A 21,733-nucleotide genomic window follows, 5' to 3' on the forward strand; every position below is an offset into this window, starting at 1 on the left:
TTTTCCTACTTTGGATGCATCCCTTTTAGTTGTTCTAATAGTATCACTAAATGTAAATTTGTGAATTCATAGCTGAAAGGAACTCCAAAACTCTATTTTGGTATATAAGAAAAACTAATCGTTAATTGATAACTGAATAAATAAAAACTGAATTTGAACACACTACATTGAAATAAAAAGTACCAAATTCCTTTATTCTAGGAGTTTTGCCTGCATTACTTACGTAGTAATTGGGTTTTTCGGAATACTTAAATAAGGATAGGAGGCAAAATTGTAGGAATTCGATATTTTGCCTACCTGCATGGCAATGCAACTGTTATGTTGCCCCTTTGAGCCGTCCGCGCAAAAATTGTCATTTTGCCTTCCTCACTGAGGTAAGGCTATAATCCTGCTCTGAAAATGAACTTTTTATTAAAAGCTCCTAGACCCACCTTCATGCATACATATCGACTCAGAATCGAAAACTGAACAAATGTCTGTGTGTGTGTATGTGTGTGTGTATGTGTGTGTGTATGTGTGTGTGTATGTATGTATGTGACAAAAATTCTCCCTGAGTTTTCACAGCACTGGCTGAACCAATTTTGATCGAACCAGTTGTATTCGACTTGGTTTAGGGTCCCATACATCGCTATTGAATTGTTTGAAGTTTCGATAAGTAGTTCAAAAGTTATGTATAAAAATGTGTTTTCACAAATATCCGGATCTCAATTATATGCATGTAAACTATGTCCGGATCCATCAGCCGACCCATCGTTGGTTAAGTAATTGAAAGGCCTTTCCAAAGAGTCCAAAACATTGAAGATCTGGCCACCCTGTCTCGAGTTATGACCACTTAAGTGATATTTATGTACTTTTTTGAAGCCGGATCTCACTTAAATGTATGTAAACTATGTCCGGATTCATCGCCCGACCAATCGTTGGTTAGGTAATTAAAAGGCCTTTCCAAAGAGTCAAAAACATTGAAGATTTGGCAACCCTGTCTCAAGTTATGACCACTTAAGTGATATTTATGTACTTTTTTGAAGCCCGATCTCACTTAAATGTATGTAAACTATGTCCGGATCCATCATTCGACCCATCGTTGGTTAGGTTATTGAAAGGCCTTTCCAAAGAGTCCAAAACATTGAAGATCTGGCCACCCTGTCTCGAGTTATGACCACTTAAGTGATATTCATGTACTTTTTTGAAGCCGGATCTCACTTAAATGTATGTAAACTATGTCCGGATACATCATCCAACCCATCGTTGGTTAAGCAATCGAAAGAACTTTCTTACGAGTCCAAAACATTGAAGAACTTACAACCCTGTATCGAGTTATTACCACATAAGCTATATCTGTTTTTTTTCTGGATCTAAAAAAAGCTGAAATGTGTGTCCAAACCACTCATATTATCCTTTTTTGGTAAAAAGTGAGGAAGGCATCAACCACATAGGTGGATTAGGTTAGTTTTTGCTAATAACATTTTAGCAAAAATTTCTAAAAGTATGGTATCTTAAGGATAGTTTTTCCAAATTTAACGAGGATCGCAGGGACCATTCATAAACCACGTGGACACTATTCTGAAACCTCAGACCACCCCCCCTCCCCCCGCCATAGTAGTTTACCATTATCAGTCAAATCCGACGACCATTCCAGGAAGACTTTAATTGTTCGTACATACTTTGAGTTGTTACAGAACCCTCAAATATTCACACCTGAGCAAATCATTGATTTTTTTTTTATTTGCTGTACAGTCATCCCACATATTCGGAACACCCACAAATTCGGAACACTTTTGCCAAATGCAGCTTTTCTCTCGACCCTACTATTTTTATGACCTTTATTTGGTCATTTTCTTGCTATTTCACTAGTAAAAGTAGTACTTTCTGAACAATAAACTTCATTTCAAGACTATTTTATCCAGAGCAGCAAAACACTGCCTCCAAATTGCCTGTTGAGCAATTCTCTGAGATTTCGGTCATTAGATTTTTTTTTTGTATTTTTTAATCCGGCTGAAACTTTTTTGGTGCCTTCGGTATGCCCAAAGAAGCCATTTTGCATCATTAGTTTGTCCATATAATTATCCATACAAATTTGGCAGCTGTCTATACAAAAATGTTATGTGAAAATTCAAAAATCTGTATCTTTAATTTAATTTTTAATTTAACTTTTTGTCACTAAAACTTGATTTGCAAAAAAAACACCTTTTTAATTTTTTTTTATTTTTTGATATGCTTTAGAGGACATAAAATGCCAACTTTTCAGAAATTTCCAGAATGGGCAAAAAATCTTTGACCGAGTTATGATTTTTTGAATCAATACAGATTTTTTTAAAAAATCGAAATATTGGTCGCAAAATTTTTTCAACTTCATTTTTCGATGTAAAATCAAATTTGCAATCAAAAAGTACTTAAGTGAATTTTTGATAAAGTGCACCGTTTTCAAGTTATAACCATTTTTAGGTAAAAAACGAAGTTGACTTTATAGCAGTCGGCCACCATTGCTAGTACCAACCACTAGTGTCTTCCTTTTTATCTACAAGGACTTCGCCGCCCTGGGCTCCTAAGTGTATGAAAGTATGGCACGGAGCGACGGCGCCGAATACCCATACTTACACAAAGAATTTTAGAGCGCCCGCCGTGGGATTCGAACCGGCGACCTCTGGATTGTGAGTCCAGTGCGCGGTCCGATTGATCCACACGGGCGGGACATTTTTAGGTAACTTTTGTGAAAATAGTCGCAGTTTTTCATTTTTTTAAATTAGTGCCCATGTTTGCCCACTTTTGAAAAAAATATTTTTGAAAAGCTGAGAAAATTCTCTATATTTTGCTTTATTGAACTTTGTTGAAACGACCCATAGTTGCTGAGATATTGCCATGCAAAGGTTAAAAAACAGGAAAATTGATGTTTTCTAAGTCTCACCCAAACAACCCACCATTTTCTAATGTCGATATCTCAGCAACTACAGGTCCGATTTCCAATTTTTAAATATGAAACATTCGTGAAATTTTCCGATCTTTTCGAAAAAAATATTTTCAAAAATTTAAAATCAAGACTAACATTTCAAATGGGCGTAATATTGAATGTTTGCGAAGTCATTGTTTTGTAAAAAATATGTACTCCTGGAGAGAATAAAAAGTTTGTTTACATCGTAAGAAAAAAAGTGTTCCGAATTTGTGGATTTCAAGCGTCAATATTTTTCTTTGAAAACTTGATATAAAACGTAAAAATGTACAGCCGGTCTATACATCAATCGAAAGATCGCAAGAAAAGCTTTCACATGAAGGTAAAAGCAATTCATTATGTTCAATTATCGACTTTATATGATTTGTTGAACATTGGCCGATCTGTAAACTGTTCCGAATATGAGGGATGAGTGTACCAAAAAAAGAAAGTTGGACTTCCGATCTTGACAAGATTTATGTGCATCTGTTTTAGTAGCGTACAGAAACGAACAAAAAGTATTGCAAGGCGCCACAATATTTTTGTTCAGGGGTCATAAGCTTTGAAGGAGCCGCATGATGGTTTTTAAGAATAGATTGATTTTATACATGATACATTAAAATGATTACTGAATGATTCAACATCCTGAAAAAAACAAAATTCTGTCGATTCCTGTATGTAAAAATGATTTCATTTTTAAATTTTATAGCAGTATTATCTTCCGTTTCATTTGTATAAACAGAGAGTTAAAGAGATTGCGGTAGGTCAGGAAAAGCATAAATTTTCCAGTTCAGAAAAAAAACTGCTCTGCAATGTGTCCTTGCGGGTTACCTCACATTAAAAAAATGATTAAAGCTTTAAAATTCCTCGCGCTTCAAACTGATCCATATTGATGCCAACATCTATCATAAATGCAAATGATTGTGCATATTTTCGTCTTAATCCCACACCAAAACGGTATGGATACACGACAAAGCGAGAAGCCCGCCCCGGTGGAAACCAACCGATGGCAAAGCTCGATGAGTTACACTTGCACCGACGTGCTCCGCAAGCAACCTCCAGCCGACCTTCCGAAAGACAACAACGCGGCACATTGAACGCGCGCGCGGTCTGTGTCGTTTACACGATGTCCTAGAAATGTGACACCGACGTGCTGGCCACCAACACCGGCACCGGTAAGGACCAACCTGGATCACCCGGCGAAACAAAGCTCGCACCAGAAACCGGTAACCCGGGCTTTCGTTCCTCGGCGAACGTCCAAATGCAATGCAAAATCCAAGCTAGGAAGTGTGTTTCAAGCGTCCTTTCCTTTACGACTTCTTGGAAATATGCTGTAGGGCCAGTGGTTCTCTGAGGATTGTCAGTACTAAAGCACTAAAATACTGAAACCAAATTCTTATCCCAGTTTCAGAACCACTTCCTAGAAAGTCCAGAGTCACCACTACCAGGTAAAAGCTTTGTTACAATTGACGATTTCTTTCTCTTTACAAAAAGTGTAAAAGTGGGTGGTGGTGGTGGTTTTAGCAAGCGAAAGCTTTGTGTTGTTCCATCGTTCTCACTGCTGGAAATGCCACAAAGAGCGAGTGAGGAACCAGAACAGCACAACGAACGGTATTATTTCGGTTTTGAATTCCTCAGTTGGGCATAAATGTCGGTTGATGGTGGGTGTTCACGAGGCCTCACTACGAGCCTTTGTTGTGCGACTGATTGTGAGGGGAAATCGTTAACACTTACATTTCACTACCGACTACATTCTCTTGCAGGAAAGAGTCTGTTGTAATGGGTTACCCCCCGAGAAAACAGCACCGAATCGTTTTGAGCTACAAGAAATAATTGAATAATTAAATTCTGCCTCAATTAAATGGCTATTATAGATGCTACCATTGTGATAGGATTACTCGCATACTAATGGGTGTTCTCCGGGGTTTTGTAGCAAATTTGCATAAACCCGTCTGGAGCTTTATTCTATTACGTTGTTCTGTTGGGGATAAATTAAACCACTTCTCACACGTTGGTGGTGTTTGCAATTTAATTCTTTTTTAGCTGTTTTGGAATTGAGTCCAAAAAAAGCATTCAGGAAAAACTTGGGATTAGATTACGCCCCAAGTTCCTTCTTGTCTATTTTAATGATTGCAGTACATCTGAGTAACCTCAAAATTGTGTTGCAAAAATTAAGACGGCCAGGCATAGTAAGCTTTGCAATTACCACAGAGACCGATTCTGTTATTTCACAGGGGAAGAAGGATGCGTGGACCTGGACATACCGTACCAAACGCTCCTAATCAATTGGGGTGTGGTGCAATTTCCGTAACTTTAGTCTTGATTATAAAAATTTGTTCATGTAAAAAAAAGATCGGAAAATTTCACAAATGTTTCATTTTTCAACATTGAAAATCGAACCATTGGTTGCAGAGATATCGACATTAGAAAATGGATGGATGTTTGGGTGAGACTTAGAAAACTTAAATTGTCCTGTTTCCTTTTCTAAGGGCCGCTGTATATCAGCAACCAGAGGTCCAATCTTCAAAGTCCCTTTCACAATTTTGTAGCAAATTTTCTATACTTAAAAAAATAATTCTTAAATGGTCACTCACGGTCACTATTTTTAAAAATCGAAAAACTGCTAATTTTTTATATCAAAAAATCTGTCACGTACTTTTCGATTGCGAATTCAATTTTAAATTAAAAAATGAGGTCAAAAAATATTCTATGCAATTTTTATTTTTTACAAAAATTACTTTTTTTCCAAAAAATCATAACTCGGCGGCAGAACTTTTGACCATATGGCTATGGCTCAAAAGTTGCGGGTTTTGTCGCCTAAAACATATCAAAATAAAAAAATACGTATTTTGGGAAATAGAATTTTTGTGAAAAAAATTATTGGCATTTTTTCTGTGTACCTATTTTTTTTTCAATAGTCCTCAACAATACCGACAACTTTGCCCAAGACATCAAATTGATCAGAAAATTCACTCAAAAGTAACAGCTGTTTGAATATTTACTCACCATTTTTGTATGGACAGCTGCCAAAATTGTATACACGGTTGTTGGTTGAATATAATTAACAATTGGTTGAATATTTAAAAGATGAACTTGGGTTTGTTTACGTTTGTCATTTGAGGTCAGGATTCGAACAAGAGCGGTCGATTTGTTGAGTTTGTGTTGTTAATTGTGAAGTAAGAGGATGTGAAAATCATACTATTTGGCTAAGTTGAAGTGGCAAATCAAAGTGTTGCAACTGGGGAGGTGGAATTGGTGAGTAAGTTTGTTGATGATTTCTTTGCGGGTGATAAATTATGAAGAGCAAGAGGACGACCTTCGCCGTGAGGACCTCTGATGCGAGTGAGTTGAACACGTAACAAGAATGTTTGATGGAAAGTGAGGGCAGTAGAAGGGAGATGCGGGCCAACTCTTAACGGATAGAGCAGCCCGGGCAAATTTAACAAAATGTTGGTTAATTCAAGTAAGTATGGGTTTATTTTTGCACAATAATATATCTTATGTGATTCTTATTAAAAAACTGAATCATTAAAAATATTCGTGCTTACGATGGATAAAATCTTAATGAACCATTCTTTTTTTCAGAATCATCAATTATAAAATACATAGAAATGCAACATAAAAATAGAAATGAAGTAAAATATCAAAAAATAAAAATATTTAAAAGAAGATAATTATTTCTTGAAAGTTTTGTTGCAATACGACTGCTCAATAAACTGGTAAGTTAAACTCATAATATTTTTTTCAGGAATCGGAGTACGTTGAATAAATTAAATCAAATGCAGTGAAAGTGTGTTGCCAAAATTATTTTTTAAATAATGCAAGCTTGGTAAGTAGCATTATTGATATTTCTTCTTTCCTCATTATAATTACATTTATTTACGTTCCTTTTTTCAGTTTATTGCCGAAGTTATGAATTTTGTATTAAATTACTAATAAATTTCACATGTGTATTTGCAGCAAAAGGTTCATTTTGGTGAAAATTCTGTGTCCCATCACAAGAAACATAACTAAACCTGAGACCGTTGTAGATGATGATGACTTATCGGATGATTTCACAGTGATGGTAAGTAAATACAACACTTAATTTTAAACAACATAATAAAAATATAAGCTTAAAACTTGGTGAAAATTTTGCTCGGTTTTTATTTTTAAGAAATTCACGAGAAATTAGTAATATGCTTTTTTATTATTTTTTAGATTAATGCAACGTAATTTTTAAAAACATTAGTCAAACTTTACATGTTTTATACCAAAGTAAAACAAAGTTTTGTTTTGATGCTTTTTATCAGTAATTTAACAACTTAATGCAAAAAAAAAACAAATTAGTACAAAAAGTTAAATTTAAAGGCAGAATAAATACGAAAATAAAAACACTCAGCATTAATTTACTGCAAATTCAATAAAAATATTGATAACAACAGCTAATTATTGACTACATGTACAAATATTTTTCTGTATTCAAGTAAGACATTAGTTAAAATATAGCTAGAAATTCGGCACAGCCTATATCGTTAGATAATTAAAGAAAATATAAATCAAGACTTATATAAGTTATGTCTAATTAAGAAATGTTTTGTTATATACCACAATTAATTTGTTGCATGCAAAAATATTTCGGTTGATACAACGAAAAATAATTGTTGAAAAATAGTTGAAAAATATGTCCCAGCCAGTTTTTAACAGAGTATTCCACAATATTTCAGCTGAAAACAAAAAAATATTAGTTAATTTTCTGAAAAAAATATTCTGGCAGTCGACTGCTAGATTTTTTTTCGGCCATTTAACCAACAAAAATGGCAATTCCAACTATTTTTTTAGTTAATTTTAGTTACTGGTGGTCAGCAATTTCGGGTTAACAAAATCAACAATCGATTGTTGAAAAAAAGCTGTGTAAAAAATTAACCCATACTTTTAGTTAAATTAACCAAGATTTTCTTAGATTTGCCCTGGCCGGTCCCTCCGTGTACAAAAGAAGATAATTAACATTTTAAAAATGCTTTTGAAAGAAGACTGGTAAGTAGAGCTCAAAATATTGTTTTCAGGAATCGTAGTACATTGAATAAATTGTAGTTGGTAAGTAGCATTTTTGATATATTTTGATAATTACATTTATTTACATTCCTTTTTTCAGTTTATAGCCGAAATTAAGATTTTTGTATTAAATTACTAATAAATTTCATATGTCAATTTGCAGCGCAAGGTTCGCTTTGGTGTAAATTCTGTGTCCAACCACAAGAAAAATATCTAAACCTGAGACCGTTGTAGATGATGATGACTTATCGGATGATTTTACAGTGATGGTAAGTAAATACAACACTTAATTTTATACAACATATAAAAATATAAGCTTAAAATTTGGTGAAAATTTAAATCGGTTTCTATTTTTTAGGAATTCACGAGAATTTAAACATCTTTTTTAAATATGTTTAACAAAATTTGTAATTTGTTTTCTTTATTATTTTTTTAAATTCACGCAGCGTCATTTTTTAAACATTATTCAAACTTTACATTTTTTATAACAACAGTAAAAACAGTTTTTTTGTTATGCTTCTTAACAGTAATTTAATAACTTCATGCAAAAAAAAAAAAAAACAAACAAATAAGTACAAAAAGTTAAAATTTTAGGCAGAATAAATGCGAATATTTTTCTGTATTCAAGTAAAACATGTTTTAAAAATATAGCTAGAAATTCGACCCAGTCTGTACCATTATATAATTAAAGAAAATATATATCGACACTAACATTGTTGAAAAATAGTTAAAAAATTTGGTCCAGCCTGTTTTTTACAGAATATTCCACAATATTTCAGCTGAAAACAACAAATTTTTAGTAAATTTTCTGAAAAAATATTCTAGCAGTCAACTGCTAGAAGACCCATACAGAGACTTGTATGGGTGAACCAATGACACAAAATAGCTTCTTTGGTCATAGGGAAGGACCCCACAAAATTTGAGTCAAATAAAAAAATACAAATAAAATATATTTCCGGTTTTGGTAGAGATTTGCTTATGTGTTTTTTTTGCCTGGCTTTACAAAATGTTATAAAGGTCTGCATTTCATTCTCAAATCCCAATTGCCAGGCTTTGTGAAATACTATCAATTTCAAATATCTTGGACACATTTCAGTCTTCAAAGGGCTTTTTCTCAAAAACTTGTTTGCCTTCCATAATTACCATTCTGTGAATGGAGCCATTGCCATCCAATGCCAACAATTTCAATTTCTACTTTTTTTCCTCCTCGTAAAAGCTTTCCCAAGCAACAGTTGCAACAAGCGTGCAAAAACACCGACAACCTCAAAGCATAAATCCGTTTAATGGGACTGTTGCAACCATGTTTGCTTCTGTGAAAGTATATGACGCTCCGTTCCGCCCCTCCTTGGCGTTGGCAAACGACCAAAAACGATGTTATTAAAACGGCTGACTCTATGTTCTCGGGGAATGAAAGCAAAGCAAAGCAGAGAGAATGTTTCCGGCAGGAATTGCGATTAAAGTTGGACACACCATTAGTCGGGAAGGAATCCGGCACAGGCCTCTGGAGAACCTGAAGAAGAGGGGACATTCCTGATGGACTCGTAGCTTTTTTGGATCTGGCAGTGGCTGCTGCTGCCGTTGTCCAGGATTATGTGTTCCAATATTGGGCCAGGCCGTCCCAACGGGCAGAACGGAAAATGGGACAAAGCAAAGGATATATAATGCAATTTCTGTCAGCACACCGACGACGGTTCCGACCAAAGTCCCATCGCGTGGCCATCACATCACATCATCGTAACTGTGTCCCTCGGAAGGGAAAATCGACGAGGAAATGTCCTTGCTCCGCATTTCACACGTTGGCACCTTTTGCGCTCCCTCGAACGGCAGAAACAAGGTAAGGTAAGGTTCGCGATGACCGCGCGTCCTTCGAGTCCTTCGTGTCTTTGTGTTCGGTGTGCAAACAACGAAACGAAATGAGAAGTGAACGATGTCCTTGGCGATGCTTCTGTGTGATGGAAGAAGGATTCAATCATTACCGACCGAGGATGAATCAGAAATGGCTCTAATTGGTTCCACCAGGGAATGTGAGAAGTTATTTCATCTTTGAGGCTTTTGCGATGATGCATTAGGTTTCAAACATGATCAAAACGGTTGTATGGCACAGATACGACATAATTGTAGCTGTTTCTTTTTGATGAAGTTTTCTTCGCTTCTTAAGGACATAAAAAGTAAATAGTTTCATGGTGGAGTTGCAAATAGTATATTGAAGGTAAGAAACAAGAAAAACTTTAAGAGATTAAGTGTTAACATGCATGTAGAAAATCACAAAATTTCATATTACAGAAAATTTACTAAAACCATTTAAAATGTGATTTTCAATCGCTCTTGAAAGTTTCATTAAGATATTTCATTATTTAACTGAGTAAGAGACGATTTAAACTCAAAAAATTGCCATGCACAAAACGGACTGTCAAACTTTGAGAGCATTTTTTTCGAATCACCGAGATGATTTACGATATCTTGAAATGGGATGGACCCAATTCTTGGAAAAAGTTTTGAAACTCTGCCATTTTTCTCTACTCAACTGTAATTTTTTTTTTATATATGTCATTTGAATTTAAATTTAATGCTCTTTTCGAATCTATAATAACCCAGAAGTGTCATTTTACATTTAGATCAAAAATTTTCATTTTAATATTTCGTGTTTTTTAACTTGTTAACATTGCCTATCGTTGAGGAGCAGCCGTGGCTGACTGGTTACGGTGTTCGCTTTGTAAGCGAATGGTTCTGGGTTCGATTCCCATCTGCTCCCAACGAGAAAGTTAAGAACACATAAATTTGAAATGATGAATATGAACGAAAAATCAAAGTCGCTCGAGGCGGGGTTCGATCCTCCGTCCTTTGGATTGGTAAGCAAAAATGCTAACCACTAGGCCATGACGACTTGGTGAGCGTGGACTGGAATTAGGAATACTGTTACAGAGAGCGAGTTGTGGCGCTATAACCACGGCAAATAGAGTCCAGGGCATTCGTGGAAATACAATGTCCCATCCCAGAGGGTCCCGGAGTACCAAACCTTCTTAGCATGGTGCTCCCAACGAATACAACCAAATCTCGGAGCGTATGGTGGTGTGTCCCCACGCTTCTTCCTCCCCTGTCGATTCAGAATTGCGTTGTTGTTCGAACACTCAGTGCTCAAACTCAACCCAATTACGAGTCATCTCTGCGATACGGCTTTACGCAGTAGGCCTGGCCGGTTTAACGCTTGTGATGTTTCAATGCATTCCGATGCAATGACGCACTACAAATGTTAATAAATGACAAGAAGAGTGCTAGGCGTCATCTAACCTAAGGCACTCTCCAGGATCCCTTCGAAAGATTGGCTGCGCTAGGGTCTGATTAAATTAGATTAGATTAGATTAGATTGTTAACATTGCCTATCTTTTTTTTTTTTTGGTGAAATATTGCATGGAAAGTGACGAAACATATTTTGTCTGAGCAGTTTTAGGGGTTTCTCTTTATATTTGTTTATTTTTGGGGGTTTTGTGCGGATCGCAAGACAACTGAAAATAGGTCAAACGAATTTTATTTTGCAAATCTGGTCTTTTTCGAGTTTAGTTTATTTTATCAAATATATTTTGTAGCTAACCCAATAAATTTAATAGGATTTTTCTTGGATTTTTCAATTTTTCGTCTCACTCTTGTCAGAACCACATTTCGGTCTTTCTTCAATCTTAGCTTCTTGGCAAACTGATTTCTCGTCCCGAGCTTCGCCATCACCCTTCCCCTCCTTGGAGTCCTCCCCACAATCGTCCTCCACACAACTCGGTGGTGGATTCTTCTTTCCCGATCCATCGTCCCACGGCTTTACCTCCACGACGTAACAACTCTTGGTGGTCTGCTCGGCCAGGTCTCGATCCTCCAGGGCACTCGGCTGGGGCTGGTACATACACTGCATGGCCATCGCCAGGTTGTAGAAGGTGTAGTTGTGATAGGAGAAGTATTCCGGGTTCTTGTACGAGGCGGCTGGCTTGGTGGCGTAGAGATTCTGAAGAATTTTAATCAGTTGTATGATTTTGATCTCGCAAGCAATGATTTAACTTACTTGATAAATTGACACGGGTGGACCAATGGAATATTTGATTAAAAATCTCGGAATTGAATTCATATCTGTTGAGATTCTGAAAAGATTTAGATTATATTTTAACATCAGCAACCTGTGATTCACAACTTTGTTGAAACACTTTTGCTAAGTAGCCAGAAGTCAATCTCTAGAATGTCATTTCAGCTAGCTGATTTTTGTTTGGACCTTGAAGAGAACAATCGCAAAATTGAAGACCCCTGAAAAAAGTTCAAGCCTTTCTGAAGAACATTCAGCAAGTTTCAACTAAGATCATTCAAAATGTGTGAGCTGTAGTCCGTGTGGCCATTGTGGACCGTATTTCCGGTGTCATTTCTGGCCCATTTAGCTTGCCACTGTTGCATCAGCCAGTTCTATTTCTGGACCACAGATCTACTCGGCCGGCCAGCTGACCTGCATGCCTCAGTGCCCAACGGTTGGCCCAGCGTCGATCTGTGCACCCCGCTTCGTGGCCATCCAGCGACCGCCCCGATGGGTCGTTCTGGAACCCAAGGTCATCTACTACAGCCGGGTCGTGCCCAATCCGAAGGTCGTCTGCTCGCAGCGGGCATCGTGGAACCGAAGGAGTACGGCACCACGATGGTGTGCCAATCGAAGCCCCAGATCGTGCCCGTTCCGCTAGCCACGGAATACTGCTGCATGTCTTCTGGGACGACATTCTTCAACAACCCGGTCCCATTTGTCCTTCGGAAGCATGCTGACCCCACGCAACAGTGACAAGCTAGAAAGTCAGTTCAGAATAATCTCAGAAAAAAAAGTTCCTGACATTTTGCTGAAACTTTAAATTTTTTCTGTCAGTTTTTTTCCTCCTCGACACTCATCACAAAACGCAGGAGGCTGCCAAAACACCAACGAAGACCAAACAACGATCACCAGGGACGAGCCGTAACTATGGCACCCATGGTAACCGCCAAATAACAAACGCGAAGTTATAAAGGTCAAGTCTCGCTGCTGATCAGCTCAAACCGTTCCTGGCGTTTGGTGAGAACAGACCTACATATTATTTTCTCCGCGCTCTCCCTTTTTTCCCTTTCAGGTCCGCATGGGTTCCTGCTTGGGATGTTGCGTTGGGGGAAGGGAATCCCGCCGACATGGGCGGAAGGCCACTGCGGAAGTTGGCATAGGCGACCGGAGTGTGGCCAATGAGACCCCGTGGCAGATGGTAACAAAACCGACTGACTATGACGGACGCGACGAGGTGGTTCCGGAGCCGGATCCACCAGAGTCGGAACAAAAATACTTTTCTCTAGACACTTTGGAAAATTCTGACTCTTCGGTGGATCCGGTTCTGGAACCATCGAAAATTGACAATTACCTAAATGAAACTTTAGAACATACCGCGGCGGTTCCACCGATTGTGGAACCGTCTGCGGAGCAAAATTGTTTTTCCTTTTCAGATTCAATGGGGTGGTTTCTGGGTGACGAAGCCGTGACGTTGATTCCGGCGGTGGTGATTCCGATGCCGGATTCGCCGGATGCCGGTTTCGATACGGATCCGGAACCGGAATCACCTATTTCGAACCCAGAACCACCGGCACACATTGAAACCGTTTCCCAAAATTTAAGTTTTTCGGTATTTCATTCTAAATTTGACATTTCAGGCTCTTGTCAAAATTCAGGTTCGGCTGCTTTGCCATGGTTGCTTCGATCGGAGCATTCAAAATTTGTCAGTTTGATACTTTTTCTGCTTTGCGGCATGACGTGTGCGCTTTGCGTTGCTGTTGCGTATTTTTATTGGTTTTACTGTTTGCGTTTAATATTTTCTGTTCTTGATTAATCGTTTATGTTCTTGTTTTTATTTTCATGAGAGGTTCCCTGTTACTGGCGTTACTGAAGTTTGGAAATTTTCGATTTGACTGTGGATGAATTTGGAGAAACCTGGGAAAAATTATGTAGGTAACTTATAAAAAAAATCTTCAAAAAAAAAACCAACGCAATTTGGTGTAATTTACAGATCGTGAAAAGATGAGAGATGACCCCTTCTTGGACCTGGGATTAAAATATATATAACTATCGGTTGGCTTGGCGAGGTAATGTTTGACGGAATAATTTTCATATATTGAACTAATGTTTTGTTTAACCATTAAAACAGGACCCAAATTTCGGGGTGTGCGTTGTACGGTCGATGCTGCTGTTAGCCGGATGCCGGAGCTGAAGCATTAGTTTTAGTTAATGAAATGTATGATTGAATTGTAATATATGATTTCATTCTTTTGAATATATGTTTTTATTCAAAATGATAAGACTTGTTTATTTATTCTGCTTGGTTTTTTCCTTTATTAATTAAAATCCTTCACTGCAATAAGATGAACAAGGGACTTAGAACCAAATACCAGAAAGATCTATTTTTTACCCTTTTAGGCCTGAATTTTCAAAAAAATATTTATTTAGGTAATGATGGGAAAATGATCATGAGGACCATACGAAAATTATAGGCTACTTTAGAAAATTTTGATTTTTGGGTCATATATGACCCATCAGGCCTGAAAGGGTAAAATAATTGTCACTAGCGATTGTTCAGCTTTTCCAGTGACTTTTCCTATTTTGAAATTTCTTTTGCTTCCTAACTTTTTAGTATTATTTTGAAAAAGTGATATAAGGCTGATGCAAATCGTTTTCAGAGTTTCAGTCCCTCGGGGGTCGAGGTGGGGGGCAATAATATGAAAATTGAAATAAAATGCATTATACACTAGTTCAGTTGTTTTGCAATCATTAGATTAAAAAAAAGTGAGAGTTGACGGAAACAAATTTTTTAGCGAAAATACAACTTTTTGTGTTACATCAAAAAATTTCTAAAAATCAAAAGATTTTTAAATATATCTAAACATGTTAAACATCATTCAAAGCGCAGAGGAATGCATTTTTAATTGATTTAAGCAAATTGCACTCAAATTTGCATTGACATTTTGAAGTTGTTTGATTTTTTTTTACCTCCTGATTTTTGAGACTGACTTTGAAGAGGGGGTGAGAGGTTGACAACAACTTTAAATTAAATTTGTATCAGCCTAATAACTTTTCATAAAATATGTGTCAGCTTTACTTGAATAAAAATTGAAACCAAATATTATTTATTTCCAACTAGTTGTAATCTATCTTGGCGCTTAAGGTGTTATAGGCATGTAGAAAATCACAAAATTGCAAATTACAGAAAATTTACTAAATCCACTAAAAGGATGATGTTCTATCACTTCTGAAAGTTTCATATTTCATGATAAACTGAGTAAGAGACGAATTAAGCTCAAAATATTGCCATACCCGAAGCGAACTGTCAAACTTTCTGTTCGTTTTTCTCTAAACCCGATTTGAAGGTTAGGCTTTTTTTTTAAATACGATCTTCAATACTAAACAAACAAAACTATGTTAATGAGCAATTCTCTTCGAAATCGGTCGATTTCGACCATTTTTATTTTTTGTATTTTTTATTTGGCTCAAACGTAGTGGGGGCCTTTCCTATCACCAAAGAAGCCATTTTGTGTCATTGGTTCACCCATACAAATCTCCATACAATTTTGGCAGCTGTTCATACAGAAATGGTATTGGTAGGTATTGATGAGAACTATTCAGAAAAAATAGGTACTCGGAAAACAATTAAGTGATTTTCTAATTGTTTTTTTTTCACAAAAAATCGATTTACCAAAAAGCGTTTTTTTTTTATTTTTGAAATTTTGTTATATGTTTCAGGGAACAAAACCCCAATCAGAAATATGGACCATTTTTTTTTAGTTATGATTTTTTTAATGGTGATTTTTAGTAAAAAATTGAATCTTGTTCCTAAAATGTGTTGACCTCATTTTTATGTATTGCACCGTTTTCAAATTTTAGCCATTCAAAGTGAAATTTTGTTCGAAAAAACACGTTTCTTTAAATAGTGTCCATGATTGTCTATATACCTGATTTTTTTTTTGGAGAGTTCAGAAAATTTGCTATAAAATTGTCTAAGAGACATTGAAGATTGGACCTTTGGTTGCTGAGAAAAAGTGGCCCTGTCGGTCATGGTCTTCGGGTCTATATGACCCAAGAGCAACATAAAAGTTATCGTAACTCATGACCTTTGACACTTCCAGAGCAGACATTTTATGACTTTGTGACACATATTTGAGCCAAAAATGGACTTCCGGTGGCCACCGGAAGTGCCCCTCAGAAAAAAGTCAGACATGTTTGGCTGCCAAATTTCGGAATATCAACCGATTTTGGATGTCTTGGCCGCAAATGAAAGGTTAGGATGTCTCCTTTGCGATTTGGACTGGCAGAACCGGTTTTGGACTCTGTGACTACCGGCAACCTAAAAAAAAAAAAGTAATCCACTTTAACGACCCCCGGGTCTTTTGTGGCCTCTGTTGCAAGTTTCTGCTCATTTCTAGGCGTCCGAAGGTTATGTGTGGTGAGAAACTCAAAACCTCTTTTACGCTAATGGACCGACGTTTTACTTCCTCATCCGATAGAAGGCGTGATCAGGCAAATCTCGTCTCGAAAAATGCCACCGGGTCCGTCTGGGATTGAACATAGGGGCTCTCATACCAAATATCAGCGCATTTGGTTCTAAAATGGCAGCACGCATCAGGGTTTAAGTTGTCATGGAAATTATTATGTACTTTTTGTTCAAGCGCTTCCTGGTATGAGCAGGCCTGAGAGGAATGGTCTGGAAAACACTTTTCCCGAAATTAGCATAGGCGTCATCCATAAAGTATGTCACGCTAAATCGGACGATTTTTAACCCCCCCTCCCCCCCATGTCACACTTTGTCACGCTTCATATTACCCCCCCTATAAAAGTACGTCACATAACATGACCCCCCGACCCCCCCCCCCCCTCCCCCAGCCAATAGAAAAATCTTATTTAAAAAAACGAAGTTATCTTATTTCAAGTTGTTTTTATTTCATTGTTATAACAATATAATATCATCGTTTCAGCAGTCAACGCAAATCAATCTAGCAATGCTAATCTTCACCCCAAGGATTTAGCAGATGTTTTTCGATATCAATTATGGGATGTGAATCGTTTAAGTTCTCAACACCTTCTGCCCAATCCATGGGGATACCAGTGAGATCAACTGTATCACTATCCAGCCAGTCAAGATCACCGCCGTCCGCTGTCGCCACTAATAGCTCATTTCGTCGTCTGGTCACGACACGCTTGGGACGAATCTTCTTCGTCGCTGCCGTAACTTTGTGCTCTTTTTTATGCTCCTTAAGCATAACTAGAGACGCATGGTACAGTCCACAGGTCGTACAGATCCGATCGTTGACCAGATTGGTCTGAGAAGGGCAAAACAGATCATACGGGATTTTCTTGAACCCAAGATAAGATTTTGGTAGGATCTTCGAAACGTCGAGTGAAATGGCGACAAACAAAGATGGAAAGTGTTGGTGGTCATCCTTTCCTGCCGCTTTTAGTCCATCGGACGAGTGGATAAGCGGAATCGGTGGAGGAAGAAACCGTCCAGGAAGTACCGTCGACAAAGAGCTTCGCAGTGGCGAACAGCAGGATCTGAAATAAAATGCAAAAAAATGTTTTAATTATTATTGTTTTAAATTAATATATGCTAAATTTACCTATTATCACACTTCACAATCTGGAGCATGTATTGGCTGGTTCGAACGTGGTTCGAAAACCAGCATTGGTCACGACACTCCAGCGATTCGGGGTCAACTTCTGACGCTTCTGGCTCAATAAATTCAGCAACCGTCGGATATCCATCAATGATCAGCCCACCCCAAACCTCCGCAAGCGTTTTTCCTGCGAACTTGAAATTCTGCCGCTCCAAATGTTCATCTGTGGTCCGCATTTGTGAGTCTAGATGTGATCTATAATGATCGTGAGGGAGGAGTAGACCTGCTAGCTCTCGGCTTAACGGGGACATCCGTCTTTCGACCCGGTTGAAGGCACTTCTTCCCGGCGCGTTAGTCGCGATGAAAATGGCATCAAGGTTATGTTCAAGAAAGTGGTGGATGGCGACCTGAATAACCTTGCGATAGCGCGGGTTTTCGTCAGGCCCACCATCCACCACAATCACAACCACGGGTTTGATGATCCCATCATGACGCAAGATCGGCGCAAATTCTTCCAGCTCGGTCAATCGTTTGAAATCCAGTGCATGAGAATACGCGGTTGACGACGAGTGCTTTCCGGAGCGGATTCCAACGTATGTCGGACCGGAATACCCAACAGCCTCCGGCTTTCCCAATCCATTTTTCTTGATAATTATTCCAGCGGTGACTGATGGGATAAGCTTGTGTCGCTGTGCGACGACCCAGTTGTGGTCTGGAAGTTTAACTCGGTATTCGATGTGCATCAAGAATGGGGACTGTTTGTTTGCGGCTGTTAAACCGATTACAACTCGCGCTTTGTCGTCCTGGCTTAGAAATGCAACCTCTTCCGGTCCTAGCAGTGAAGAGAGCTCTTCCAGAGACCGAATTGTAGACGTGCAAAATCGACCATCTGAATGATCATGGTGCTTGGTGTTAGTGGCTTTTTGCAGTTTGACCGGAACTGGATTGACGTGACGTCCCCCTTCCGCAGTGTTCGATCTACGTGGCAGCAATCGTAAGTAGGTTGCAGATCTACTCAGCTTGAAACCTTGGTGGAACAGCGCATCTTTGAGTTCGTCCAATGTATGAATACTTCGAATCGCTTCAAACTGTCGCTTGTCCTGAGCCGCCGAACCGTAGATCGCGATATCACAGATGGCCTTCAATAAATCTGTTTGCTGCTCTTCCAGGCGTGGACGGCCGATGTTTGATCTTACTGACAGGAACTTGGCTGAGAATATAAACATATTTTATTTTAGAGGTGTAAAAACCGAGTTTTTTTTAACTTACCTGCTTCAGGAATCTCTTCAAGAAGCCTTTCCTTGGCGCTCTTTTGAACGACTCGTCGCTTTTTCTGCCTCTCCTGCTGGCTGATTTTTGCTTTCAACTCTTTTTCCAACTTATTTCTCTGGCCGGTCAATAATTTCAATTGCTTGAATTCCCCTTCAGTCATCAATCCCGCAGATTCACGCTCTTTCATCCGCAGCACTTGGGCTGTAACCTCGTTCAGCTCTTCCGAGATTTTCTGCTGGACTGGCGCAGGTCGCTTCAAACAGCTCGCGGAACTTGGCTGCGCTATTTTTGCTTCGCCTTTTCGGCTCGACTGTCCGGACCCGGATGCTCCATGTTCCGATGGAGACGCCCTCGACTGCGATACTGTAGGAGTTGGGCTAGCAGCGCTTGCAGCCTTCCCCCAGAACTTCATTAAAGCTCCCTGCCGTCCAAGCGCCAGCGCTTCAAGCTGCTGAATTTTTGACCTTACAAGTTCCGGAAGTTTGTCCTTCGGTTCAGATGTTTTGAGCTGGTTCCAAAAGAGGATCGCCTCTGCTTGGCACGCAGATTTCTTCTTCTCGGGATACGCTTTAACGAAAGCCTTGAAAAGGTCACCAAACATTTCGTTGTGGTCCATTTTTAAGTCTTTCTTTGCACTTGGTTAAAAAAAACTTCCGCTCAATTTGCGCCGCACACGTCAAAAGAACAGTTGAAAATTTAAAATTGTAGCTGTCAACTGAGTACACTCTCAATGAAGCATACTAATAATCTGACGAAACTCATGAAAATCCAAAAATTCTATAATCGTGTATATTGATTTCACACGCTTAAACCGTGTACTTAGAATCAAGTTTGTACAAACCTATTTTTGAGTTGGCTACGGTTGCGTTTTAGAATTGCTTACTATTTCAAGCTTTTTGGCATTGCGGTTGGTTGTTTAGGACAAATTAAAAGAAAAATAAATCTAACGGTACGTCACGCTGATCTGAACCCCCCCTCCCCCCCTTGTCACACTTTGTCACGCTTCGCCAAACCCCCTCCCCCCCCTAAGAGCGTGACGTACTTTATGGATGACGCCATATGGATTAGGATGTAACAAAATGGGTCATTTTTGCGGGCATTTCAGGGCATGATCCCCTAGGTGTACTGAGCTCGAATCCCAAATATGAGCTTGATTGGTTGCGACAGGACCTGGCGCTTTGACTTTAAAGTTTAAATGGGATTTAACCCGTAAAATCAGTGTGTTTTGGTTTTAACCAGTATTGAGCCCATTAACGAATTTTGCATTTTTCAAGAACCTCACAAGCTCATAGTTTGTGATCCAGGGAACAAATCCCATTTAAAATTCAAAGTCAAAGCGCCAGGTCCTGTCGCAACCAATCAAGTTCATATTTGGGATTGAAGCTCAGTACACCTAGGGGATCATGCCCTGAAATGCCCGCAAAAATGACCCATTTTGTTACATCCTAATATAGATTCGATGTACCTACACAGAAAAAAATAATGTAAATTTGGAAGCTTTAATGTTGGAAGGTTGAATATTACCTCTTTTATGATGTAATTTTCCCTCAATTTAGACTGAAAAAGTGGCATTACAACAGAAAAGTGGTAAAATCACACATATCCACAGGTAAAATTACACATTTTTTCTGACATAAAAGATGTACCCCTTCCCAGATGTAATATTACCATGATTTTTTTTTTCTGTGTAGCCCTGGCGCATCGACAAAATATCCGATGTCAGTTACCACGTGGTTGAAATATTTACAACAAAACACAAATTTCCTTTACACAAGTTCTGAACTCGACTAAATATCAAAATTGTTCGAAATGATCATTTCCTAGTTCAAAGGAGGTTTGAAATTAAATATTCCAGCCGTTTCTCATCCAAATTTGGAAATGGATGCACACATTTTGTTGCTCTAAGTTTAAGTGAGCCGTTCCGGAGAAATGATTTTTCTAAAAACGTGGATTCTGCGAAAATCGTTTGAAAACGCAATTTTTTGGACCACGCTATTTCGCTGAACTCGACACTTAGTCAATAAATCTATCGTTTTTACTGGCAATGGTTGCATGAAAAGTGACGAAACATATTTTGTCTGGACAGTTTGAGAGGATTCCTTTTATATTTGTTCCATTTTGGAACACATCTTGTTCGGTGGGCGTGACATCTGAAATGGGGTTAAACACATTTCGTTTTGCAAGTCTAGCCAATATTGAATTTAGTTTATTTTATAAAATATAATTTGTAGCTGACCAAATGAATTTCACATTTTTTTTCAATTTTTCGTCTCATTCTTGTCAGAACCACATTTCGGCTTTTCTTCAATCTTAGCTTCTTGACAAACTGACTTCTCGTCCCGAGCTTCGCCATCATCCTTCCCCTCCTTGGAGTCCTCCCCACAATCATCCTCCATACACCTCGGTGGCGGATTCTTCTTTCCCGTTCCATCGTCCCACGGCTTTACCTCCACGACGTAGCAACTCTTGGTGGTCTGCTCGGCCAGGTCTCGATCCTCCAGGGCACTCGGCTGGGGCTGGTACATACACTGCATGGCCATCGCCAGGTTGTAGAAGGTGTAATTGTGATAGGAGAAGTATTCCGGGTTCTTGTAGGTGCTCTCTTTGGGACATTCGTCCGCGATCGGACCGAGGCCCCTTTCGGTGGGGAGTTGTTCCCGCCAAATTGGTTGCTTTATCTTGCCAAGGGACTTGTAGGACTTGAAGTTTTCCGTTTTGGGTCGGTTCCGGGCGGATGGCTTGGTGGCGTAGAGATTCTGAAAAATTTGAAAAAAAAATATTTTGATCTTGTAAGAAATGAGGAACTTGCTTGATAAATGGACAACGGACCAACGGAATACTTCCTCAATAATCTCGGAATTGAATTCATATTTG

The 21,733-nt window shown here is 38.6% G+C and overlaps 2 protein-coding genes and 1 long non-coding RNA gene across 3 annotated transcripts; 1 reads left to right on the plus strand and 2 right to left on the minus strand.

Annotated features, from left to right (window-relative positions):
- Window positions 1–11,494: 11,494 nt before the first annotated feature.
- LOC120420049 (uncharacterized) lies at window positions 11,495–12,550 on the minus strand. Its single transcript, XM_039582961.2, has 3 exons — window positions 12,432–12,550; window positions 12,003–12,078; window positions 11,495–11,945 (listed from the first exon to the last, which is right to left on the minus strand). Exons 2-3 carry the CDS (start codon window positions 12,063–12,065, stop codon window positions 11,580–11,582), a joined length of 429 nt encoding a protein of 142 aa, XP_039438895.1. The 5' UTR covers window positions 12,066–12,078; window positions 12,432–12,550; the 3' UTR covers window positions 11,495–11,579.
- A 290-nt stretch (window positions 12,551–12,840) lies between these two features.
- Window positions 12,841–14,268, plus strand: LOC128093272 (uncharacterized). The gene is made up of 3 exons (XR_008212378.1): window positions 12,841–13,930; window positions 13,993–14,068; window positions 14,131–14,268. It is a non-coding gene; the product is annotated as an uncharacterized LOC128093272 (long non-coding RNA).
- A 2,578-nt stretch (window positions 14,269–16,846) lies between these two features.
- Window positions 16,847–19,864, minus strand: LOC120420048 (uncharacterized). Its single transcript, XM_039582959.2, has 2 exons — window positions 17,591–19,864; window positions 16,847–17,525 (listed from the first exon to the last, which is right to left on the minus strand). The coding sequence occupies exons 1-2, from the start codon at window positions 18,811–18,813 to the stop codon at window positions 16,976–16,978; spliced, it is 1,773 nt and encodes a 590-aa protein (XP_039438893.2). The 5' UTR covers window positions 18,814–19,864; the 3' UTR covers window positions 16,847–16,975.
- Window positions 19,865–21,733: the final 1,869 nt, after the last annotated feature.

This window comes from Culex pipiens, chromosome 3 (assembly GCF_016801865.2).
Source record: "Culex pipiens pallens isolate TS chromosome 3, TS_CPP_V2, whole genome shotgun sequence".
Taxonomy (NCBI): domain Eukaryota; kingdom Metazoa; phylum Arthropoda; class Insecta; order Diptera; family Culicidae; genus Culex; species Culex pipiens.